Source organism: Ranitomeya variabilis, chromosome 4 (genome assembly GCF_051348905.1).
Source record: "Ranitomeya variabilis isolate aRanVar5 chromosome 4, aRanVar5.hap1, whole genome shotgun sequence".
Lineage (NCBI taxonomy): Eukaryota > Metazoa > Chordata > Amphibia > Anura > Dendrobatidae > Ranitomeya > Ranitomeya variabilis.
Window position 1 is genome coordinate 267,646,978 of NC_135235.1, and position 27,572 is coordinate 267,674,549.

At 45.8% G+C, this 27,572-nt stretch overlaps 1 protein-coding gene across 11 annotated transcripts in view; it reads right to left on the reverse strand.

Annotated features, from left to right (window-relative positions):
• The window catches only part of CADM1 (cell adhesion molecule 1), a 239,394-nt gene that overhangs the window by 77,407 nt on the left and 134,415 nt on the right, over window positions 1-27,572 (reverse strand). For all 11 annotated transcript variants that reach the window (XM_077249826.1, XM_077249828.1, XM_077249825.1 and 8 more), the window contains 3 exons: window positions 13,408-13,554; window positions 2,627-2,779; window positions 947-1,084 (listed from right to left, as the gene is read on the reverse strand). In XM_077249826.1, coding sequence (XP_077105941.1) covers window positions 947-1,084; window positions 2,627-2,779; window positions 13,408-13,554 — 438 coding nt within the window. The remainder of the gene's footprint in view (window positions 1-946; window positions 1,085-2,626; window positions 2,780-13,407; window positions 13,555-27,572) is intronic.

A 27,572-nucleotide genomic window follows, 5' to 3' on the forward strand; every position in this document is an offset into this window, starting at 1 on the left:
TCTAATCTGACCTGCAGTACCGGAGAAGGCCACTACACAGTGTATGGAGCTGTTGTGCTGTTACGTCCGATTGGAAGTCGGACCGTCATCAATCGGATATTAACAAAATCAAAGTCCAGGACAATCCGTTTAATATGACAAAAGTTAATCCACAGAATTAACATTCTGGATCTCACCATCAGTATATCCATTATAAGATATCACAATGGTCTTGAAGCAGTCTATGTTTAGCTACATCTTGAAGTTGTAGTTTTGCAGCTAGAGAGTCACAGTCTAGTGATCAGAGAATGATATCTATCGCCATGCGATCCTAAATATCCTCAGAGTTTTGTAAACTTTTCAATACTGATGGAATATGTTTAGGAACAATATAAGATCATCTGGGGTCCCAGCACCGCCATGATCAGCTAATTGAAAAAAAGGTTGGGGCTCTCTTGTGAATACGATTGCCTTGTCCACACAAATTATAGGGATTGTGCCTGGTACTGTAGCTGTGTACCATTCAAGTTAATAGGATACAGCTGCAGTACCAGGTACAGATGCTACCAGATGTACATATCAGTTTAGCACACAATGAAACCACGTGTCTTTCTATCCGCTGATCAATGGAGGCCATGAAGTAAGATCATCAAAGTTTTAGAAAACCTCTTACTGTCCCCAAAACATTTACCATCATAGACATCCAAGTCCTGCAGTCATCACTGCTGTCATCTGCTCTCTGGAATAAAGAGGTGACCGCACATGCAGAAATCCTTTACAAATAAATGGAGAGATCAGCACTGGTGCAGCCACCTCTTCACGGACCACATCATTCAATAGGTTCTCATTCTGTAGGTAGGACGCACGCCTATCGGACATATAGGTCATGGTGTAAAGGATTGGAATATCCCTTGTAAATTGCCCTTAAGCACTTGTCACCTGCACCCAACGCACTTAATTTTCTCACCTTCCAGCTCCTGACTGCCCTTGTACCAGCGTATTACTGCTGCCGGCTTGCTGGCCATGGCTGTGCAATTCATCTCCACTTCATCCCCTTCTACATACGTGTCCTTCTGCACATCGATCACCAAGTTGTTTGGTGGAACTAAAAATGACAATGAAGACGGGATGAGAATCGGGGGAACCAAAAATACAACTAACTTTTTCGATCAATTGGTGATTTGACAAAAAGAAACATTTTTAGATCAGACTCGAAAAAAGTATCATCGGTCAAACACTCCGATAAAAGTCAACTAACAATCTCACGTCTGTGGTGACTCTTGCCTGTCCTCAGAAAGCAGATATTGGGAGAAAGGAGGACCAGGCAAGTTGGATTTCAACATGTCCAAACCTGTGTTCTCAAAAAACATTATTTACTGCCAGAAAGAATCCGGATGTAATTTATTTCTCATGGCCGACATAAGTCAACTGGTTAGTTTTAAGATGGCAAGTAAACCAAGTACCAAGGCCGGTTTCACACATCTGTGTTTCACAGTTTGTCATGCATACATTGGCCATAAGTCTCCTTACCGGAACTCGATATTTGCCTATGATGCTGTCCATCTGGGGTCAGAAGACAACTGGTGGTCCTTGCATAGAAGTCAAACAGCTCGATTCTGTAGCACTATGTCACTCTGAGGTGGCCTCCATGGACCATAATGTAAATAGGCCTCCATTAGAATTCCTTGTCCTGCATCTGGTTATGGGTCATGTGTGTCCTTGAGGGGGCCTTGCTGATACACAACTTATCAGACAAGATTCCGAGACCTTCTTTGACTCTCTGAATTAAACGTACCTGAGTAAAGGAGCAGGGGTGTATATCTACCCAACCAGGGGGCTGATCCCAAGAAAAAGGTAAAAGAAAAGTAAAGACTCATGAATGAGTTTGCAGCGAGTGCCATGTCTTTGAAGGGCGAGGATCAGCTGCCAAGGTCAGATCCTGGTGCCACTACTTGGACACAGCGACTGGAGATCATCTGCCATGCTCAGTTCAGTCATGTTTTCAATGGGGAGAATGGAAACTAATACGCCGGTAGCTTACTTCCCTCGGAACCAAAAGGGTTTGGTGTCTAAAGTCAAACCTCTCTCGCTCTACCACCATCATGTGTTGGGAGCTCGCGAGGCCTCCATAGATGGTCCACCTAACCAGTGACTATCAATTCAGCCAAATTTAATGTATGTAGAGCCTTTCAGTAAAAAATAAGGCCTTGCATTAACAGCCAGGAAGAGTTATTTTTCTGCTGTAACGATCAATCGACAAGAACAGGATGTTTATAAAGCAAAAATGTAAAACAAAAACAAAACAAAGCGCTCAAAAGTCGAAAGATAAATATTAATGCAAAATAAAAGAAAAACAAAACTGGAAGTCAGGACAGATTACACAGACGACAACAGATGTAGATGAAACATTAGATGTCAATGAAGGTCAACAAAATGTAGAAGCATTAATTTTTTCTACGTCGAACAATTGCTTAAAATACAAGATACAATTCTAGTATCAAGGAAACGGCAGAAGTCAAAAGGGAAAAATGAATGAGAGGGTCAAGAACAAAGTGATGTAAGAAAAGCATAAAAAAGGTGCTTTCATGGATAAAACAAGCAAAAATAAAAAAAAAGTTAAATAGGAGAGAAAGTAGCTACTCCTTACTAAGAACAGTGATTGTCGTATATGCTTCCTGTGGGGGGTCCGTGTACAGCTGGCAGAAGTATCTCCCCTCATCGTGGATGGACACATTCGTGAGAGATACCCTCAGTTCACTACTGGAGAAGTTCACCAGCTGGAATCGAGAGTCCTTTAAAGCTGAAAAATAATGGAAAAATTACAAATAAATAAATACAATCTCAAGTTATCAATATCTAAGATGGCAGAAAACTGCATTCTACAAAACCATCAAAAGCAAAACACTACAAACCATTAAGTCAGCAAATGCACGAGTAAAAAAGAAAAGTATTTCAGAAAATCAATAGTAGCGAGAAGTATTGAGAAGCAACGTATTGGAAGGCACTTCGAGTTCCGAGTACATTTCTTGTCAGAGGGCAACCTGATAAACTCTGTTCTTCTAGATATTGGCCACCACTGCCAGTAGGATATGACGTTGGGTTGTTCGTAAATTCTGTCTCCCCCACCACTATGTTCTATTTAAAGGAGACCATGGATCCAGCAAGGATAGACAGACTCCTGGAATAAGGTCGTTCCTCATGAATTTTGCTGGGTTACCTCCGCAAAAAGTGTATTGGAGGAGGTTTATCATAAGCCTTCTCCAAAAAAAGGAAGGAGACCTCTTAGTCCTTAGTGCTCAGTCAGATTCAGGGACCAAATACATAACACTCTTCAGAAGAGAATTAAGAGATCAGCACTTCGATTTGCATTGCCCAAGACGGACGTCCAGTCTGGTCATACATGACACCCACCTCTACTCCCGGCATCATAAGATCTTATAGCCCTGTTGTCTCCAGACAGATCCCTGTATCCAAGACAAAAGCTACAAAAAAGGATAGACCTCAAATGCAGCTTCTGGGCTCCATCTACAGCCCCCGTAGACAACACCATGAAGAGGCCTTCAAGAGGGAATGTAACACCAACCCTACTTCTGGGATTATGGTGTTGGGTGGTAAAAAAACAAAACAAAAATAACAGTAGCCGGACCAGACCTGTCTTCATTCCAGGTGCCCCAACAACTCTCCTTTATCTTGATTTGGTCTTGGAACCAAAGGAATGGCCATTTTTCTAGAGTATCCCAGGAGCAGTTTTTGAACCCCAGGTTGTAAGTTGCTGGTGATACTGTAAACAGCCTGCATGTCCTAAACTTGCTACCATGTCCTGCAGCATCTCCAAGTTGGTCTCCACATCTGGGACATCATTGGTTAATAATTACAAAGGAGCTGCCAGTAGCAGATCTTTATGATTTTTCCAAATACAATCAATCAGAGAGGCAGAACATTAATAACCTCATTGATAACAGTCAAGGTGTATAAGTGCTGGGATTCCTGCATGTGGCGCCGATACTCCATTCTGAATAAATCCAGATGTCTTGAATATAATTATTCCATTATTCATTATTTGCCGATCAGTGACATGTCTCCATCCTGAGAGACGGAGTTCCATATATCCATGACATTTCTTTTTGGTGGTGCAATTTCTATGTCGAGGAATGTATGTGGAAACAGTATCTGTCATTGTAATCTTGGCCTTTGTTGATAATGAAGTCACCTGTAGATCATCAGACTTAAGCTATGTTCACATGATGTGTTTTGCTGCTTTTTTATGCAAATTACTGCACCAGCAAAAGTTATGATTTTTAAGAAATCTCATGCATACACATGTTTTTTGTAAGCAGCTCCTTTACTGCCAAGAGAGTGGCTTTTGCCTGCAGAAAAAAAGGAGTGTGAACACAGCCTTAGGGGCCGGGGTGAACATTGCACAAATAGATAATATAGATAGATTAGATAGATATAGATAGATAGATATAGATAATCTATATATATTAGATGGTGGCCCGATTCTAACGTATCGGGTATTCTAGAATATGCATGTCCACGTAGTATATTGCCCAGCCCATGTACTATACAGCACAGAGCCACGTAGTATATTGCCCAGTTACGTAGTATATTGCCCAGTGACGTAGTATATTGCTCAGTTATGTAGTATATTGCCCAGTGACGTAGTATACAGCACAGAGCCACGTAGTATATTGCACAGCGACGTAGTATACAGCACAGAGCCAAATAGTATATTGCCCAGCCACGTAGTATATTGGCCAGTCACGTAGTGTATTACCCAGCCACGTATGTCACAGGTTAAAAAATAAAAAATAAACATATACTCACCTTCCGAGGGTACCCGTTGTAGTTCTGTCGCCTCCTTCTCGCGCAGGCGCTGTGATGACATCGCGGTCACATGACCGTGACGTCATGGCAGGTCCTTTTCCTTGCCACCGGATCGTCGCGAGGAGCGGGAAAGGCGGCGGAAGGTGAGTATATTATAATAATTTTTTTTAAAATTATTTTTACCATTAGATGTTTTTACTATTGACGCTGCATAGGCAGCATCAATAGTAAAAACTTGGTCACACAGAGTTAATAGCGGCGGTAACGGAGTGAGTTACCCGCGGCATAACGCGGTCCGTTACCGCCGGCATTAACCCTGTGTGAGAGGTGACTGGAGGGGAGTATGGAGCGGGCGCCGGGCACTGACTGCAGGGGAGTAGGGAGGGACTAATCGGATTGTGGCGTCGCTGATTGGTCGCGGCAGCCATGACAGGCAGCTGCCGAGACCAATCAGCGACTTGGATTCCATGACAGACAGAGGCCGCGACCAATGAATATCCGTGACAGAAAGACAGAAGGTCAGACAGACGGAAGTGACCCTTAGACAATTATATAGTAGACATACACACACAGTCATAACTGATCAAATAAAAAATGATAATAACTATTGATAGAGAACAGGTCATTTTCTGATGACACTTTCCCAGATAACTGCAATGCTTACTACAAAAGCAAAGAGGTCATCAACTAGATATAAGGAGGAACCCAAAAGTCTACATCATTTCATTCAGAAACAAAACCACCCAGGTCCACAAATGTATAACATGCATAATGATGAGTAGAATCGCTAGAGGCGGTCCTAAGAGCTGAAGGAACCGACATCAGTACAGGAGACGTCTACGGCCAGGAGAGATCAACAGAGTGCTGAAGACTGCAAGTGACAATGATAAAGCGAGGTCAGGAGGAGCAGCGCTATCGCATCTAGTCAGTTATTAGTCATAGTGGAGAGAGGTGGGGATCAGGGTAATGAGCTATATTGTCTGCGGCCGGCCAAGTAACACTTCCAGCAATCGGCTCTGCTTGAAGGCTGAAGAAACAGCGATGCTCCGCGCAGCACACAGCGTAGCCTGCTCCGCGCAGCACACAGCGTAGCCTGCTCCGCGCAGCACACAGCGTAGCCTGCTCCGCGCAGCACACAGCGTAGCCTGCTCCGCGCAGCACACAGCGTAGCCTGCTCCGCGCAGCACACAGCGTAGCCTGCTCCGCGCAGCACACAGCGTAGCCTGCTCCGCGCAGCACACAGCGTAGCCTGCTCCGCGCAGCACACAGCGTAGCCTGCTCCGCGCAGCACACAGCGTAGCCTGCTCCGCGCAGCACACAGCGTAGCCTGCTCCGCGCAGCACACAGCGTAGCCTGCTCCGCGCAGCACACAGCGTAGCCTGCTCCGCGCAGCACACAGCGTAGCCTGCTCCGCGCAGCACACAGCGTAGCCTGCTCCGCGCAGCACACAGCGTAGCCTGCTCCGCGCAGCACACAGCGTAGCCTGCTCCGCGCAGCACACAGCGTAGCCTGCTCCGCGCAGCACACAGCGTAGCCTGCTCCGCGCAGCACACAGCGTAGCCTGCTCCGCGCAGCACACAGCGTAGCCTGCTCCGCGCAGCACACAGCGTAGCCTGCTCCGCGCAGCACACAGCGTAGCCTGCTCCGCGCAGCACACAGCGTAGCATGCTCCGCGCAGCACACAGCGTAGCATGCTCCGCGCAGCACACAGCGTAGCATGCTCCGCGCAGCACACAGCGTAGCATGCTCCGCGCAGCACACAGCGTAGCATGCTCCGCGCAGCACACAGCGTAGCATGCTCCGCGCAGCACACAGCGTAGCATGCTCCGCGCAGCACAGCGTAGCATGCTCCGCGCAGCACACAGCGTAGCATGCTCCGCGCAGCACACAGCGTAGCATGCTCCGCGCAGCACACAGCGTAGCATGCTCCGCGCAGCACACAGCGTAGCATGCTCCGCGCAGCACACAGCGTAGCATGCTCCGCGCAGCACACAGCGTAGCATGCTCCGCGCAGCACACAGCGTAGCATGCTCCGCGCAGCACACAGCGTAGCATGCTCCGCGCAGCACACAGCGTAGCATGCTCCGCGCAGCACACAACGTAGCATGCTCCGCGCAGCACACAACGTAGCATGCTCCGCGCAGCACACAACGTAGCATGCTCCGCGCAGCACACAACGTAGCATGCTCCGTGCAGCACACAGCGAAGCATGCTCCGCGCAGCACACAGCGTAGCATGCTACAACGTAGCATGCTCCCCGCAGCACACAACGTAGCATGCTCCCTGCAGTACACAACGTAGCATGCTCCCCGCAGTACACAATGTAGCAGCGGCCGGTCCTTAGACAACAGGTGATCCTGTAATGAGCAAACCCCAAAGTCTTTCATACAGATGGCCCTACATGTACATTTTTGCATGGTCCTGTGTTTGACACACTCGCCTGGCAATGATACAATATTTATTTGAAGGTTGTTAAAGAAGATTTTCGCAAGCTGGATCTTCAGGAGCGCACAGCTCCTCGGCCTCCCGGCTTCCTCGCCCGGGAGTGGTGTGCTCCTGAATGATTGTCAGCTGCATGGATGAGCCACTAGTCCAAACTGCAAGCGCTCCGACACTGCAACCTCTGGGGCACCGTGATCCAACCAGTTTCAGAAAAGCAAAGAGCTTGCGAGAGCTGCGCTCCCATGTCCACCTCTGATAGAATGCAGTGGTGGCCGGTAATCTAGGTAACAAGCTGTAAACTATAGAATTAAAAATTGCTCCGTACTTCAGGAGTGACAAATTTTTATTTAAAAAAATAATATATTGCACAGGTTGTTTTTTTTTTTTTTTAATAACTTATTTTAACCATTTATCACACGAGACGACACCTTTAAGTGTGATTATTACTATACTCCTCATTAGAGAAGTGTCATCTAGGGGGACAGACGCCACCTTCTCGAAAGGAAAAACATTGGCCTGTAGTGACAGTTTGCACATTACCCGTGACAAAAAAAAAAAAAAAATCACAAGTCGCAGTCAACAAATTAAGAAAAACAAATTAAAAAAAAATCTAAAAGGTGCTGAAAATCCACAAGGGAGACGACCAAGTGATGTGCATACTGACAAAGCTGAGGAAATCCATACAATGAAGGCAAGTGTCACCAGAAAATCATACATTGTTATAGTCAGGTTTATACAGACAAATCCTAAACTGCACTAAGTATTTGCTGTGCAGGATTTCATTAGGTCATTGTACAGGAGAAGGAGGAGGAGGAGGAGGTGAGCTGTGACATCTATTGTGGATGCAGCTTTATCTACTGTAAATAGAGGTGTTATCAGTCATCGTACAGGAGGAGGAGGTGAGCTGTGACATCACCTATTGTGAATGGTGGATCCTGTGTTGTCTACTGTATATAGAGGTGTTATCAGTCATTGTACAGGTGGAGGTGAGCGGTGACATCACCTATTATGAATGGGGGTCCTGTGTTATCTACTGTATATAGAGGTATCAGTCACAGGAGGGTGGTGAGGTATGGACTTTGATGGCCATTATGCACTAAGTTCCCTATGTAGCACTGCTGCAGAAGACAACGATGCACCTACATCCTCCCACAGCCCTTTGCAGTTTATCACCGGAGGTAAGAATTGAGGTACGGTAATTATCTTACTTTCAGGAAAAGGATCTTTAAATAGAAGTTTTATACTAGAAAAATAATGTAATAATTAATGAGAGTAATGTGAAACGTTCCCCTGTAATAACCTGTTATAATAATAAGTTATAAGGTCTGCAGCACAAACACTACAGATAACTCTGCATCAGCTCCCGGACACATCCCGTGCACCGACGCATTCACTACAGATAACTATGTATCAGCTCCCAGACACATACTGTGCACCGGCGCATTCACTACAGATAACTCTGCATCAGCTCCAGGACACATCCTGTGCAGAGGCGCATTCACTGCAGATAACTATGTATCAGCTCCTGGACACATCCCGTGCACCGACGCATTCACTACAGATAACTATGTATCAGCTCCCAGACACATACTGTGCACCGGCGCATTCACTACAGATAACTCTGCATCAGCTCCAGGACACATCCTGTGCAGAGGTGCATTCCTGCAGATAACTATGTATCAGCTCCCGGACACATCCCGTGCACCGACGCATTCACTATAGATAACTATGTATCAGCTCCCAGACACATACTGTGCACCGGCGCATTCACTACAGATAACTCTGCATCAGCTCCAGGACACATCCTGTGCAGAGGTGCATTCCTGCAGATAACTATGTATCAGCTCCTGGACACATCCCGTGCACCGGCGCATTCACTACAGATAACCATGCATCAGCTCCCCGGACACATCCCGTGCACCGGCGCATTCACTACAGATAACTATGCATCAGCTCCCCGGACACATCCCGTGCACCGGCGCATTCACTACAGATAACTATGCATCAGCTCCCCGGACACATACCGTGCAGAGGTGCATTCCTGCAGATAACTATGTATCAGCTCCAGGACACATCCCATGCACCGGCGCATTCACTACAGATAACTATGTATCAGCTCCCAGACACATACCGTGCACCGGCGCATTTACTACAGATAACTCTGCATCAGCTCCAGGACACATCCTGTGCAGAGGTGCATTCCTGCAGATAACTATGTATCAGCTCCTGGACACATCCCGTGCACCGGCGCATTCACTACAGATAACTCTGCATCAGCTCCCCGGACACATCCCGTGCAGAGGTGCATTCCTGCAGATAACTATGTATCAGCTCCAGGACACATCCCATGCACTGACGCATTCACTATAGATAACTATGTTACACCTCCTGGACACATCCCGTGCACCCGCGCATTCACTACGGATAACTATGTATCAGCTCCTGGACACATCCCGTGCACCGGCGCAGTCACTACAGATAAACATGTATCAGCTCCTGGACACATCCCGTGCACCCGTGCATTCACTACAGATAACTATGTATCAGCTCCTGGACACATGCGGTGCAGAGGCGCATTCACTGCAGATAACTATGTATCAGCTCCCGGACACATCCCGGGCACCGATGCAGTCACTACAGATAACTATGTATCAGCTCCTGGACACATCCCGGGCACCGATGCAGTCACTACAGATAACTATGTATCAGCTCCTGGACACATCCCGGGCACCGATGCAGTCACTACAGATAACTATGTATCAGCTCCTGGACACATCCCGGGCACCGATGCAGTCACTACAGATAACTATGTATCAGCTCCTGGACACATCCCGGGAACCGATGCAGTCACTACAGATAGCCATGTATCAGCACCTGGACACATCCCGTGCAGAGGCGCATTCACTGCAGATAACCAATGTATCAGCTCCTGGACACATCCCGTGCAGAGGCGCATTCATTGCAGATAACCAATGTATCAGCTCCGGACACATCCCCTGCAGAGGCGCATTTACTGCAGACAACTATGTATCAGCTCCCGGACACATCCCGTACACCGGCACAGTCACTACAGATAACTAGGTATCAGCTCCCAGACACATCCCATGCAAAGGTGCATTCACTATAGATAACTATGTATTATTATTTATATAGCACCATTAATTCCATGGTGCTGTACATGACAAGGGGTTACATCAAAATACAAATATCACTTACATTAAACAAAACAACAATGACAGACTGATAGAGGGGAGAGGACCCTGCCCTTGTGGGCTTACATTGTACAGGATTATGGGGGAGGAGACAGTAGGTCGGGGGTTGCACTAGATCCGATGGTGTTGAGGTGGTCGTGTGGTCATTACAGGTTGTAAGCTTTTTTTGAAGAGGTGGGCTTTCAGGTTTCGTTTGAAGGATCCAAATGTGGTGGATAACCGGACATGTTGGGGCACAGAATTCCAGATGATGGGGGATATTTGGGAGACGTCTTGGAGGCGAATGGGTGAGGAGCGAATAAGCGTGGAGAGAAGGAGGTCTTGGGAGGACCAGAGATTACGTGAGAAGATATTGAGAGATTGGTTCAGAAATATATGGAGGAGAAAGGTTATGGATGGCTTTGTAGGCCAGTGTTAGTAGTTTAAACTGGATACGCTGGGAAATTGGGAGCCAGTGAAGGGATTTGCAAAGAGGGGAAGCAGGAGTGTAGCGAGGAGAGAGATTAATTATTCGGGCAGCAGAGTTAAGGACGGACTGGAGGGATGCGAAAGTGTTAGAAGGTAGGCCACAGAGGAGGATGTTGCAGTAGTCGAGGCGGGAGATGATTAGGGCATGCACGAGCATTTTGGTAGAGTGAGGGTTGAGGAAAGGACGGATTCTGGAAATATTTTTGAGCTGGAGGCGACAGAAGGTGGCGAGAGCTTGGATGTCTGGTTTCAAGGACAGGGTAAAGTCGAGGGTTACTCCGAGGCAGCGGACTTCTGGGACAGGGGAAAGTGTGATTTCATTTATTTTGATAAATAGATCAGGTAGGGAAGATATGCGAGATGGAGGAGAGATAATTAGTTCAGATTTGTCCACATTGAGCTTGAGGAAGCGAGAGGAGAAGAAGGAGGATATGGCTGATAGACACTCTGGGATTCTGGAGAGCAGAGAGGTGACATCTGGGCCAGAGAGGTAGATCTGAGTCTCATCGGCATATAGATGGTACTGGAAGCCATAGGACTTTATGAGTTGTCCCAGGCCAAGGGTATAGATTGAGAAGATGTATCATCTCCAGGACACATCCCGTGCACCGGCGTCGTCACTACAGGTAACTATTAGTCATGAGCGAGTATACTTGTTACTCGGGTGGTACCCGCATATTTTGGCGTGCTCAGAGATTTAGTTTTTGCCGCCGCAGCTGCATGATATGCGGCTGCTAGACAGGCTGAATACATATGGGAATTCCCTAACAAACAGCCAACCCCCACATGTATTCAGGCTGTCTAGTAGTCGCAAATCATGCAGCTGCGGTGACGAAAACTAAATATCCGAGCATGCCAAAACACTCGGAGACCACCCGAGCATGATCGGGGAAACCAGAGTACCGAGAATACTCGCTCAGCACTAATAACTGTGTATCAGCTCCCGGACACATCCCGTGCACCGGCACATTCACTACAGCAGAACAGCAAATACAGGGAATAAATAATGCACTACGTATCAGCCAGTAACAGGCCGAGGAGCAAATGCTGCTGAGAAATGTGGAACAGTCCCTGTAATAAGCCGTCCTGTAGAGCTGGGAAGCAATAATGCATAGGGGGGATACATAGAGAAGGGAGTAGCTGCGCTCGGCTGTGTCGGGGATTGTAACAGCATTATTGTGCCACCAAGATTTTGTGAACCTTTCTTTTTTTTACAGACCTGCTTAGTGTGGATTGAGGTGACAGATTGTTTTTCTGCAGCAATCAATAAATCAGAAGCCATTTGTGACCGGCCGACTGTCAAAACCATGATGTAATGCAGCATGATGTATGTAATAAAACATGTAACATGCCGGCGGAGCCGAGCAGCTGTCACAACTAGTGAACGACATTAAATAATTATTCTTGGGACTATCGAATCTTTCTGGCTTGGGAGAAAGAAAAAAAAGCAAACACCATCACGTATAATGTATAGACGTGCAACTGTGGTGGGACATGGGGGAAAATGGCTCAATATAAAACCAACCCCGCACTATGCCGAGGTTACAGCATACCCACTATGCAGGAACTTTGCATTAATTACAAAATGCATTTTTGCAACAAGGAAATAAAGAATTAACAGTTGTGGAATTTATATAAATATATTACATATGAATCATAAAATTGTGCAATTTTCACACTGACCACTAGGGCTAATACTAGGCTCTTACAGGCTGGGTTTTTTCGGCAGACACAGACAGACCCCAATACACACAACAACACTGACTCGTTGACTTCTATCAGAGAATTTAATAGGCATAGTCTATTATCAGCAAATATTGTGTAGGGAGGGGGAGGAAGTGAGCTGTGATATCACCTATTGTGAATGGTGGATCCTGTGTTATCTGTTGTATATAGAGGTGTTATCAGTCATTGTACAGGAGGAGGAGGTGAGCTGTGACATCACCTATTGTGAATGGTGGGTCCTGTGTTATCTACTGTATATAGAGGTGTTATCGGTCATTGTAATTCAGTGTGCGGTAATAAGATTGCTAAAAAGTCAAATGAACAGAATTAATAGTATCCGTCTGTTATTGGGTTTAGTAAATGTTCTAAAGAAGAAAATATCCAGCTTCACCGAATCCGTGAAAAAAAGGATTCTTTATTCACAAACTTGCAACATAGAGGATACAAACTTCAGCACAAACCATATGGGTGTGAATCAAGTTTTGAATAAAGAAACCTTTTTTTCACGGATTCGGTGAAGCTGGACACTTTCTTCTTTTGGATCCTATACGCCTGGACACAGCGGGTCCGTGCTCCCGAAGTTCAGCTTATGCATCACGGGTGAGCTGGTTTATATTCCTTTAGCAAATGTTGTGAAATTTTATTAAAAAAAAAAAAATAGTGACATAGGAAATAAAAAAAAAAATACCAATAAAAAATACTGCAAATTATGGTCACTAGAAACCCCAGTCAGATAACGTCTGTAGTCACTTACGTCTGAAATCTCGAAAGTAGATGGTTTGCCGATTTGGGTTCAGCAGCTGAATTACAGAATCATCATTGTTCTTAACCCGACAGCTTATGGTCGCGACCTCTCCTTCCACCACGGTCACATTCTCTGTTTCCAAATTCTGACGCTCTCCTAGAAGACAAACCATAAATGATGAGGACAAAGGCCAAGGAGTTGGGATTACAGGTCATTTGTACGCAGTGAAAATCACTGTATGAATTGTGAATCAGGTCCCAATCTACATACGGAAGGCCCAATGCTATGTACAAGCTCAGAGTTGGACAAAGCAGTAATGTGGCAGCCACAAGAGTCCACGAGGCTCCATATGGCTGACCACACAGATCAATGAGGCGTTCTCCAAATTACGGAGGCGTTCTAAGTGGTGAGCTCATCTTCTGTCTTCAGGACCGCACAGCTCCCGTCTCCCGGGGATGGGAAGCAATGTGCTCCTGAAGATTGACAATTCGTACCGACGCCATGGTTGTATCACTAGGGGATGGGAAGCGATGTGCTCCCGAATTTTGACAATTCATGCCGATGCCATGGTCGTACCACTAGCCCCGCTCTCCCATGCATCTGGCAGAGGTAGCTTTGCCTGTGAAGCATCAAATAAGAACAGGGGCACTAAGCCTGGCCAAAGCTTGTCTAAGTAAAAGGCCACGGCTAATGGACAGAAGGTGACCGGTAACCTAGGCCAAGAGTTGTAATCTATAAAATTGAGAACATAGTAAATGTTTTAAGAAACTTTATTTTTAAGGGCACTTTGACATTTCAACTGTTTATGAACATGAACGAACCCCTTAAAGTTGACCATAACACTGAAGTCACCTGGTAGCATTGTTGAGGAAATCTCACCTTCTACCAACACTTGCTGAACAGATTGAACACACAAACACATTTTCTTTTTTTTTCTTTCCTTTTTAAAACTTTAATTATTTAAGAAGAAAGTCTGTTCAGTGGGTGTCTCACATACAGTCTCCCTGAAAAACGTGACACTCCACCGGGCACCATTCCAAGTACATTTAGTAGCCTGATTGGTGACGAGGGTGGGGAGGGAGAAGCAGCACTCCCCATAGTCCTGGCCACCTGTTCTGGTGTGGCAGGAGCAGATGAAGACTCTACGTTCATGGTTCAAGATGCTGAATTTGAACAGTTTTTCACCTGGAATCACAGAGGCCGCGAACAATAGCGGGTGAATAATACATCCTTGCATGAGAAGACGCGCTGAAGTTTGCCTAGACAATACCCCACTACATCCGTGTTGGCATGCAGTCTCGAAAGACAGATTTCTACTTTATACGAGTCTTTACCTGGGGTGATGAGCACTAGCAGCTCCCATCACAGAGCCAAAAAACTCCATGGCATGCAAGAATTTGATTACTTTATGAGAACCAGTCACTGGGCCAAAAGTTGCCAAATTTTGCTCTTACATAATTCTTACTGCTAACCTGAACAGATCATGTTTTTTTCTGTTTAATTCACCATACAGTTTTAGAGATATTGGCTTTTTAACCAAGGTTGTGGCTCACAAACTCCTAAGGGGAGTGTCTCTAGGCTGTTTTGCATATTTTCTGTGTAAGCCCCACCTCCTTGTCAAAATTTGAAATTAGACCTAAGTAAATTAAAAAAAAAAAAAAAAAAAAAAAAGCCCGTATCTCTAGAACTGTAGTGCGGATTTTAAAATAATAAAAAAAAATACTTATGGAAGCGGCAGGAATAAAATAAGAGCAATTACGGCCCAGTTTTTGCCTGACAACAGACCATCTTTAAAGAGGGTTATGCAACTATAAAGAGGGCAAAAATAAACAGATATGAGGCTTTGATCGCCGCTTGTTGCAGTGGCTGATCAAAAAAATTCAATTCTGGAATTTCTCGTTACACCATAAACTGATCGGATTAATTTAATTTGCTTTAGGTTTAGTGATGTAAAAAGGAAATTTGAACTTTGTTTTTTTTTTTTCTTCAGATTTTTAACTTTACTGTTTCTTTTACAGTACGTGTTTTATCCGTGTTTTTTCCTGAATAAGACATGCACACATTATAGCCCATGTGGATGTTCACATCACATTTTTTTTTTTACACCGGTTTTCAATACTGTAATGGACAGAAGCTTTGAAAAGGCTTTCCTTTATTTTTTTGTGGCCCACGAGAAAATCACCGATGGTAAAAACAAACACGGACGTCAAACTAATGAAAACTGCATTCAAAAGAGTGATGAAAATCGGTCAGGTTTTTTTCATGCAAGTCTGATGTGAGTTTATTGCACTGATCTCGGAGATCGCTTGTGGACAATATTCCAAATTGAGCCAATAAGGTCGTTATAAAAAGTTGTAATTGCCTCCAGAGCCTGATGCAGTGCCACTCGGAGACTAATCTGAGGCATGTAGCCCCGGCGTCTTCTGCAGATTATGTGCGTCAGTGATGCAGCATCCATAGTGAATCGGTGTCACCGCCGTTCATGTGATGTGGAAGTCACAATGCAGCATTATAAAGATTAATTCAGTGACTGTATATAGAATACCAATATGGCCGGTCTTGTGTCTAAAGGAGATTAATTTCTCTGCATAAAATCCATACAGAATCCTTTGTGTAAATAGGGCGGCATCAATCTGAATTATAAGTGGCGATCTGGATCCTATGTAGAGAATAACACGCAGTCCTTGATTAGATCATTCACAATCCAATCAGCAAATAGACTATTTGCATAGAAAAAGAAAAATATTCTGTAATTATAAAAAAGGGAATTTTGTCGGCACAGAATGACTTCAAATCAAGCACCTTGGCACACCCATGGCGTAGCCCGAGCGCCTCAACCCACCCATGGCACGTCCCGAGCACCTCGACGCACCCTTGGCACTTCCAGAGCACCTCGACGCACCCTTGGCACGTCCCAAGCACCTCGACGCACCCTTGGCACGTCCCAAGCACCTTGACACACCCTTGGCACGTCCCAAGCACCTTGACACACCCTTGGCACGTCCCGAGCACCTCAACGCACCCTTGGCACGTCCCGAGCACCTCAACGCACCCTTGGCACGTACCGAGCACCTCAACGCACCCTTGGCACGTCCTGAGCACATCGACGCACCCTTGGAACGTGCCGAGCACATCGACGCACCCTTGGCATGTCACGAGCACCTCAACGCACTCTTGACACGTCCTGAGCACATCGACACACCCTTGGAACGTGCCGAGCACATCGACGCACCCTTGGAATGTGCCAAGCACATCGACGCACCCTTGGAATGTCCCGAGCACATCGACGCACCCTTGGAATGTCCCGAGCACATTGACGCACTCTTGGCATGTCCCGAGCACATCGACGCACCCATGGAACGTCCCGAGCACATCGACGCACCCATAGAACATCCAGAGCACATCGACGCACCTTTGGAATGTCCCGAGCACATTGACGCACCCTTGGCATGTCCCGAGCACCTCGACGCACTCTTGGCATGTCCCGAGCACATCGACGCACCCTTGGAACGTCCTGAGCACCTCGACGCACCCTAGGCGCGTCACACGCACCTCGACGCACCCTAGGCTCGTCACGTGCACCTCGACGCACCCTTGGCATGGCCCAAGTAGGTCGGTGTACCCTTGGCATGGCACAAGCAGGTCAGCGCACCTTTGGCGCGGCACAAGTAAGTCAGATCACCCTTTGCGGGGCGCAAACAGATCGGCGCACCCCTGGAGCGGTGCACCTACTTGTTTTCCATCCGTCTCCGCCAACATCTACCTTGACTGACAGCTCTTTCTGGGTTTTACAGAAAAGCGTGGAGAAAGATTTAAAACAAGTTGGTGGAAGGTATATTAAAATATCAGTTTTCCCTACCATGCCCCTTTGTAGTGGCCTTCAACCCACAGGCTGGTTACAACAGCTTGTACATCATGCATAATATCAGAATGCTCACCAAGACGGCATTTCCAAAAACTAAAATTACACAAGAGAAAGATCTTTATAGAAGTGCCGGTATCAGTCTAGAATAAAGCTTGGTTTACACCATTAAATGCCTGCCCCTAGCGAACGCTGATGAACAAGTGATCATTTCAAGTTTTTTTACTCAAATTCATATTTTTGGGGGGATAAAAATAATTTTTGCAATTGGGTTTCATTAAAAATCTAACACTATTTGACTTCTATAGCCTCTGCGTTACACGGCTATTGCCGACTGCAGAATGAGTTAACTGAGAATCTACCAGTGAGCACACTTTGATGTGGTCTGTGGTCATAAATCGGAAAAAGAGAGATGACGCTGTCAAAGTCCAAAGTGCAGAAAAACAAAGACCCTGAAACAGCCGAACGGTGCAACATTTTTAATGTAAAACATAATTGTAAAAAAGCATTTTTAAGCTTCAATACATACACTTATAAAATAAAAAAAGTGGGAAAACCCTCTAAGGTAGTCTCACGCATGCCGATGCAAACTGTATGGCATATTGTCATCAGTTCTTACCCTATTTCCAGGGATAGATGTGCTGCCAAAAATAATGGATTTTATGCTGCATAAATGACCCGATCACCTGGAAAAAGAGCGTTTTACTTGCTCATCGGCTAATTGCTATTGAGCTTACATGAGCCGATAATTGGGCACGAGTGTTCCTGCAGACGGCTGCATCATACATGGTCTATGGAGCTGCTGCAGACAGAGGAGTTTAGTGGTCGGTGCAGTCAGTCATTGATCGGAGTGGCGGCTGCGCACAGTGATGGCGCATTTCAGAGCCCCGTTCTCAAGTTCGAAGAACCACCAAATACCATCAATCACTGCTTAGTGACAGAGTAAACCAAGCTTAAAGGGGCTCGGATACTCCCTTCTAAAATGCCCGAAATCCCCCGAGTAAAATGAGAAAACATTATACACACCTCTTGCCCCAGCAACAAACGTGGTGGAGGAGTTAGCTTGCTCCTGTCTGACACCTGCTCCTTTACTCCAATCCCGCTACCACCCTCCGCTACTCTTCCCTCGTTTGAGGTGAACTCCATATCCGCATCTATTCCCCCTCCAACCTCCAGCTGGATGTAATCTACCTCCCCCAGAACTAGCCATCTCCACCTTTCTCGACCACTTCACCACCTGGCTACTTCATTTCCTCTTGGCTGACATCCTCACTATTATCATGGGTGACTTCAATATCCCCATTGACACTTCCACCTCAGCTGCCTCTAAACTTTTACTGCCTCACTCAATGGTCCTCTGAGGCCACTCACAAAGACAGCCACACGCTGGACCTCATCTTCACCTGCCTCTGCTCCCTTACTAATCTCACTAACTCACCCCTCCCCCTGTCTGACCACAACCTACTGACATGCTCTTCCCTTTCCTCTTCCTAGTGTGCAACCCCCACTCTACAAACTCACTCACCCTCTCAGAAATCTAAAACATCTCAACTTACAATCACTCTCGGAGTCCCTTCTCCCTCTTACAGACATAACCTCCCTTCATGACAGATGCTGCTGCCTCTTTTTATAACACCACAATAACAGCAACACTCGATTTGGCCGCCCCGCTCATGCATAGCAAAACTCATATACAACAGGCAGCCCTGGCTGACCAGCCTGACCAAAGAACCGAGACAGGCTTTCAGGGTCGCTGAGAGAAGATGGAAGCGATCCCACTCTGCCGATCACTTCACGGCATACAAGCAGTCCCTCGCCAGCTTCAAGTCCACGCTCACTGCCACAAAGCAAACTTACTTATCTCTCATATCCTCCATGTCTCACAACCCTAAACAGCTTTGCAACACTTTCAATTCTCTACTCCGTCCCCCTGCTCCTCCTCCCTTCCCTCTCATTTCTGCTGAAGACTTTGCCTCTTTCTTCAAACAGAAGATCGATACGATCAGAGAAAGCTTTGGCCCACAGCATCCAATGCCCCTCTTAGGTGCTCAAACTTGTTCCTCCAAAACCAGCTTCTCCACCATGGCAGAAGATCAGCTCACCACCCTCCTGTCAAGATCACACCTCACCACCTGCACGCTTGACCCACTCCCACCTCATCCCTAACCTTGCCACGGTCTTCATCCCAACCCTAACACACCTCTTCAACCTCTCACTCACAACAGGTGTCTTCTCATCCTTCAAATATGCCAAGATCACACCCATCCTCAAAAAGCCCTCCCTCGACCCATCCTCTGTGTCTAGCTATCGCCCAATATATCTTCTCCCTTATGCCTCAATATTACTGGAACAACACGTCCATCTTGAACTGTCCTCCCACCTCTCCTCCTGCTCCCTCTTTGAAGGTTACAATCTGGCTTCTGACCCCATCACTCAACCGAAACCGCCCTAAAGTCACCAATGACCTAACTGCCAAGAGCAAGCGACACTACTCTGTCCACCTTCTCCTGAACCAGTCTTCTGCCATTGACACTGTGGACCACTCCCTTCGGTTACAGATCCTCTCATCTCTTGGCATCACAGACTTGGCCCTATCCTGGATCTCGTCATATCTGACAGACCAAACATTCAGTGTCTCCCTCCCCCACGCCACCTCCTCACTTCACCCCTTATCTGTCGGTGTTCGTGATGTTCCTCAAGGCTCTGTTCTAGGACCCCTACTCTTCTCCATCTACACCTTCAGCCTGGGACAGCTCATAGAATCCAACGGTATGCAGTATCATCTCTATGCCGCTGACACGCAGATCTACCTATCCGGACCTGACCTCACCTCCTTACTTAACAAAATGCCACACTGTTTCTGCTATCTCGGTCTTTTCTGCTCGCTTTCTAAAACTGAACATGGACAAAACAGAATTCATCATCTTTCCCCCATCTCATTCTACCCCTGCACCATACCTATCCATCAATGTCAATGGCTGCTCACTTTCCCCAGTCCCACATGCCCGATGCCTCGGGGTGATCCTTGACTCTGCCCTCTCTTTCAAGCCACATATCCAAGCCCTTGCCTCCTCCTGCCGTCTCAAACTCAAAAATATTTCCCGGATCCGCGCATTCCTTGACCGCGACACCACAAAAACACTAGTGCATGCCCTTATCTCCCGCCTTGACTACTGCAACCTCCTACTCTCTGGCCTCCCTCTAGCACTCTGGCACCACTCCAATCCATCCTAAACTCTGCTGCCCGACTACATGTCTCCCCGATATTCCCCAGCCTCTCCCCTATGCCAAGCCCTTCACTGGCTTTCTATCGCCCAGAGACTCCAGTTCAAAACCCTTACAATGACATACAAAGCCATCACAACCTGTCTCCTCCATACATCTGTGACATGGTCTCCCGGTACTTACCTACACGCAACATCCGATCCTCTCAAGATCTCCTCCTCTACTCCCCTCTCATCTCTTCTTCCCACAACCGCATCTAAGACTTCTCCCGTGCTTCCCCCATACTCTGGAACTCTCTAACCCAACACAGACTCTCGCATACCACTGAAAGCTTCAAAATGAACCTGAAGACTCACCTCTTCCGACAAACCTACAGCCTGCAGTGATCCTCAACCTACTGAACCACCACACAACCAGCTCTACCCTCTCCTAGTGTATCCTCACCCATCCCCTGCAGACTGAGCCCTCGCGGGCAGGGTCCTCCCTCCTTATGTACCTGTGTGCCTTGTTTTTTGCTCATGTTTAATGTATTTGTCTATATTTGCCACCTTTTTCACATGTAAAGTGCCACGGAATAAATGGCGCTATAAAAATGTATAATAATAATAATAATAATAATAATAATAATAATAAAAATAATAATAGTACTGCACCAGAGCAGTTCCAGCAATGTGAGCACCAGGTATCCCGGAGCTCTGTTCGGTCAAGTGAGAACTTCATCCAATCAGCATTCACTGTCCGGCTGCAGTCTTTATTATACTGATGAGCTGCGGCAAATCAGTAAGTGCAGATTAGCGGCAGCCAACGCAGCACATAATATCAAGTCACCGTTAGGAACAGAAGCCACAACATCGTTGGAACAGCTGGTGAGTGAGCATGCTTTTTAATTTTCTATTGAACTAGATTCGGCATGGGTTGACAAGCAGTGGACAAACCCTATAAAAGGGTAAGTCCCATCTTTACAAGTTCTGTTTGAGTGATAAGATGATGAATATCTGGAGTCCAGTCACTTAGGACTTTTAACGACCCAAGAATGGGGCTCAAATACAAATGGTGGGCATACATGGACACCAGCACCCTTCTCCTCCAGAATGAGTGGAAGGATGATTTGCATGCCTCGGTACTTCAGAGCCCCGTTCCTGAGCATCCCAACAGCCGTGCCCCCATCAGTTGGCAAGTTATCCCCCATCCTGTAGATTTCCTACCAGGTACGTCTCATCCCGAAAGACAGAAGTGGCTCACCGTCTACTTCACCTTCCCCTACTTTTTTTTTTTATTGAGAGTGTGGTTTCAGCACCGGTAATTCCACGGTAATTAATAACGCTCGCCATTATAATTACTTCACCGTTTCAGCGACTTTAAGTACATTATTAAACAAAACAATAAAAATAACCATATGGTACAAAAAATTAGAAACACAATCCAGGTCCGGATTGGTAATGTGAAAACCCTTAATTTACTGGTTGCAAGTGGAAATTTTCATCAGCGACGCGCGCTCACTTGCAGCTGTGTGTGTGTCATAAAATCATTCATCCTTGAAAAAAAGAGAACCATCACTGATGTTAACCAGTCGGGGGAAAAATAAAAAATAAAATCACAGCCGGCCCTTTCTTGATACAGGTACGCCGGGTGGATTACAAATTCCCATTTGCATAAGAGACGCTTTGTGCAGCTGCGGCTGGGAAGGTGGCTCACAATGCGCATCAATTCTCGCTCTATCCTCTCCAAGTATTTCGATGTAACTTGGAACCATTGCACGGACCGAAAGAATAAAAAAGTGTTACACTAATCAGCCAGAAATAGGTTCAGGTCTGCAGCGGGGCCAAGGGATGCCAGAGAATGTGGTGGGCGTCACATGGAGCAAGGCATGCTTCAGCGGTAATGACCCCGATTCCCAGCAGGGCAACAGTGACTGCTTCCTTATGTGTGCTATTAGGTCCTGCACACAGCTCTACTGTCCCCATTACACATGTACAACACCGTACAGGAGTGCCCATTAATCCTACTGCTCCATACTGCAGCGTAATTCAATATTACAGGACAGCCGCATGGGGCCTCGAACAGAAAAAGGTTTTCGTGATGGAAATGCTTTATTGCATCATACAGAGGTTTGTTTTTCTTTTTTTTTTATAGAAATATCACACAGTTGCGAATTTTGTAAGATGAAAAATTATTATTTATTAGTATTATATATATATATATACATATATATATATATATATATATATATATATATATATATATATATATATATATATATATATATACACACATACACATGATATTGTAGGTTAATTCAAGGATAGTGGGGAGGGGCCAAATTCCGCAGGCAAGGACAAAGGCAAAACGGCAAGGACAAAGGCAAAACGGAAAGGACAAAGGCAAAACGGAAAGGACAAAGGCAAAACGGAAAGGACAAAGGCAAAACGGAAAGGACAAAGGCAAAACGGAAAGGACAAAGGCAAAACGGAAAGGACAAAGGCAAAACGGAAAGGACAAAGGCAAAACGGAAAGGACAAAGGCAAAACGGAAAGGACAAAGGCAAAACGGAAAGGACAAAGGCAAAACGGAAAGGACAAAGGCAAAACGGAAAGGACAAAGGCAAAACGGAAAGGACAAAGGCAAAACAGAAAGGACAAAGGCAAAACGGAAAGGACAAAGGCAAAACGGAAAGGACACCGATGGCGCACAGACAACAAGCTGCTGATCAGCCTCCAAAATGAGCAAAACACTTGATTGTTGATGGTTCATACAGGCCATAAAAAGGGTGGCTGCCAGCAAAAAAAAAAAAAAAATTGACGATCCAAACCAAGCACAGGTGTCCGATGCGACCTCAGTGTGGTCGAGCACTCCTGTATACTTGTTTTCCACCTAAGTCAGCAGTTCTTTGACAGCTCTGGTTTTTCAAGATCCAATCGAGGAAAATAAGAGCCCAGAAACATGGAAGCATGGATCTGTTTGGCAATGCCAAAAGGTGTTCAGAGCTCCTGTGCTTGGTTTGAACAGTCATTTTGTGTTCATAGATCATCATGATTGGCAGCACCTCGGCCTGTGTAAACCGGGGACAACATGCATACTGTATGAGGACAGACTGAAGGAATTACCGATAGAGTCAGAGCGTGTGCATGGACCATTAAACTAGCACTGATCAAATAGTCAATCGGTGCTCGTTTATAGGCTGAAATCAGTCCAAGTAAATAGGTCTTAGGCCCGTGTCACATTAGCGAATGCAAAGCGAGAAACTTGCGCGAGTCTCTCGCCTCAATACCCGGAACTGCAGTGTGCGGCTGCATGTATTTCTATGCAGCTGACCGCTCCCGTCCGAACCGACGGAGGCAGTGCCGGGTATTAATGCGAGAGACTTCCGCGAGTTTCTCGCACTGCACTCGCAATTGTGACAGCGACCCTTAGGGAGCTATTCACACTGCCGTCATGGCTTTGGATTTTTAACAGATGGCACAAAGTATTGTCAGGTCCATCACACGACCAATTCCACCAGCGCCCAACAGAAGTCACTGATTTCTAATTGAGTTTGGCAGGTTTTTACTGTGGTCTCCACTACTTTTACGGAAATGAGTGACCTCCATGCCAACAAAGGGGTCAGCAGATTACATTTTCAAAGTCATCCTACAAGATAACTTAAGTAACACAGTTAACGATGGTTTCCATATCATAATAGTGGTTGTTCTGTGGCCTGGAGGTTCCATGACTATTACACATCTCTGGGCCATACCAGGTCTCATATCCTCCACCAGGTTAGAAGGGATCTGTCACTAGTACAATTTATCAGAATGATTTGTAAGACCCTCGTCCAGTGGGCACATTGGTAGACCGAATCCCTGGAAACCTCCTCGTGCCTTACGGCATCGGCAGCGTGATATCAGTTTTGCACCTATGACGACGAACCAAACCTACCAATCAGAAGTGTTGAAGATGCCGGTAAGTAGGTAGAAATTTGTAGAGCTCTGGTTCCGGTGGCCATGGATTACAGACGTGTCCGCTGGGCAAAGGTCCTGCAAATCATTTTTTCCTGTGTAGTCTCTAAATTTTACAATATTAACTACAGGCAATATTAAATAGATCCCAGACCCAATGAATGTACTCTGAAAATCCATGTCGTAGTGTCCATATTCTTTTTGAAAGTTTTCTTTGATACAACATACGCCCTGTATTTGCCCTAGGGCAGTGGTAAATTCAAGCACATCTTCTGGCTAGATGCAATTTCCTACGGTTGTACCAGTTAACTGCAGAAATTTAAGAGGAAAACAGTGTCGGACTGGGTTGGCAAAGGACCACCAGTAACATGGATTCTTTGGGCCCTCTGTTCAGCTACTTGCAAAATTAACTTGATCAAAGTACACAAATTTACTGTACTTTTGCAGCTAGGTAATATTACCTTGGCTAGCTTGTTTAATTATTAAAATATACTTTTATCATGTGTAATAGCACTATGCATTAGTACTTCTTCATGGGGGCCTACCGGAGGATTCTCCATTTCCCCGGTAAGCCAGTCCAAGCCTGGACGAGACCCTTTCTTTAAAGGCTAAAAAATTGTAATAAAAAATAAATAAATAAAATAAATACTGATAATAAATAACCTACAAGTTATCTTATCCACTTATAGAAGTCAATTGTTTAGAGGCTTCAGTCACTCCGAAACATAGTCGACAAGAACAAGTATGATATGTGCCATGACGGTCCATATACGTCTTTTCCTCTATGGAGTTTCTCATCTTTCATGACTACAATGGTTCTGTTCTTCAGAGAATTGTAGATCCGCTGAAGATCACACCATTGTGCTCCACATGTTTTGATGCATTCCGTAAAATGCTACATGACATAATGACCATAATGATCACATTGTAGCGAGATGCATTAAGCTTGAAAAAAAAAAAAAAATCTGACGGTAAAAACCGGAACATGATTTGCTCTATTTCAAAGAAGTCAGTCCTTCATTCCCCATTCAATGGGAGACCCCTGCTGAATAGGAAGCGGTGGTCTTGTCAGAAAGCCTTTACATTACCGTGCATCACATTAAGGGGGATAACAATAGACTAAGCTCCATCATAAATCACGTGAGGTTCAGTACATGAACATGGAATTAGCCGCTGCTGCATAATGCAAGACCCTGTATGGGAAGAGCATTAGTCTAATGTAATATTCACAGCCGCATCCCCGCGAGAGGAGCCCATGCTAAGAAAACAAGCCTCCATGTGTTTCCAGAAAAGCAGTTTTTATTAGTGCACACTTTGTTCTCATGTTAGAAGCCGTGAGGTTTCCTCAGTCCATAAAAGCAATATCATGCTTCCTTATGAGCGGCAATAAAGGAGGCGAGCGAGCCTACGAGCGAGCGCCATAATTCAAGGAAAATAAACATTCCCATTCACTTTCTTTTTGCCCAAGGGGTACGAAAAAAAAAATTACAGAAAACAGCGAGCATAGCGGTATATCATCAGATTCCTCGCAGTAGAGTAGTTGATACATTAAACATTTATTCTGGATGTAGATATTTGAGCTTTTGGATCCCAAACTGCCTAATCGTTCCGGATCGTAGCCATTGTGGTGGGAAGAGTCTTCATTAGTCAAAGCGAAGTTCCGAAAAATCATTTGGGGTGACCGGCAACCACTTTCCTCTAGTTGACGTCAGTTTTTAAAAAGAGTAACTAAACTTTCGTCATTTTTTTTTTTTTTTAGAAATTGATTCAGCATCGAAAGTTATAAAACTTTGCAAAAACTTTTTGGGCGGATTGGTCTTCATTCCTGTCCCCCCCCAAAAAAAAGTGCATTTAGGTGGCTTCCAAACTCGTTGATATCAGAATGTACTCATTTGGAGCACAGATGATGGCAGTGATGGGTCAGCTGAGGTCTCCTACTTTCCAGAGTTCATGAAGGAGCCGAGCTGACCCATCACTGCCATCATCTGTACTCCAGTTCTGACAGACAGGCAAATAGCAGGGGTTTGGAAGTCACTTACATGCACTTTTTATTTCTTCCACTTCAAATGCATGAAGACCAATCCCCTGAAATAGTAATTGGTAAAGTTTTATGACTTTCAATGCTGGAAAAATTAGTAAAAACAATAAATTGCTCTTTGTTTTGTTTTTGTTTTGTTTTTTTCACAATTACAAGTTCTAGTTACTGCTAAAGAAATGCCATTTTGCATTGATTGGTGGGGACCCGACTGCCAGGGCCAGTGGCGTAACTACAAAGTTATGGGCCCCGGTGCGAACTTCCAAATGGGGCCCCCCCCGCAGCCCTGCCATACAACTCAAGGTAACCCCCATAGAATACAACGCAGCCCCCCTCATAGTGCTCCATACCGTTGATTATTGCCCCATAGATGCTCCATATAAAGCTGCCCCATATATAATGCTCTGCACCGTTCATTATGGCCCCATAGATGCTCCATAGAAAGCTGTGCCATATATAATGCTCTGCACCATTCATTATTGCCCCATAGATGCTCCATAGAAAGCTGTGCCATGTATTATGCTCTGCACCGGTCATTATGGCCCCATAGATACGCCATATAAAGCTGTGCCATATATAATGCTCTGCACCGTTCATTATGGCCCCATAAGATGCTCCGCACAGCCACTTGCCCCTTATAGTGCTGCACAATTGTTATGGCCCCATAAGATGCTCCGCACAGCCACTGCCCCTTATAGTGCTGGCGCTGCACAAGTGTTATGGCCCCATAAAATGCTCCGTATAGCCACTGCCCCTTATAATGCTGCACAAGTGTTATGGCCCCATAAGATGCTCCGCACAGTCACTGCCCCTTATAATGCTGCACAATTGTTATGGCCCCATAAGATGCTCCGCACAGCCACTGCCCCTTATAGTGCTGGCGCTGCACAAGTGTTATGGCCCCATAAAATGCTCCGTATAGCCACTGCCCCTTATAATGCTGCACAATTGTTATGGCCCCATACAGATGCTCCGCACAGCTACTTGCCCCTTATAGTGCTGCACAAGTGTTATGGCCCCGTAAGATGCTCCGCACAGTCACTGCCCCTTATAGTGCTGCACAATTGTTATGGCCCCATAAAATGCTCCGTACAGTCACTTGCCCCTTATGCTTTTG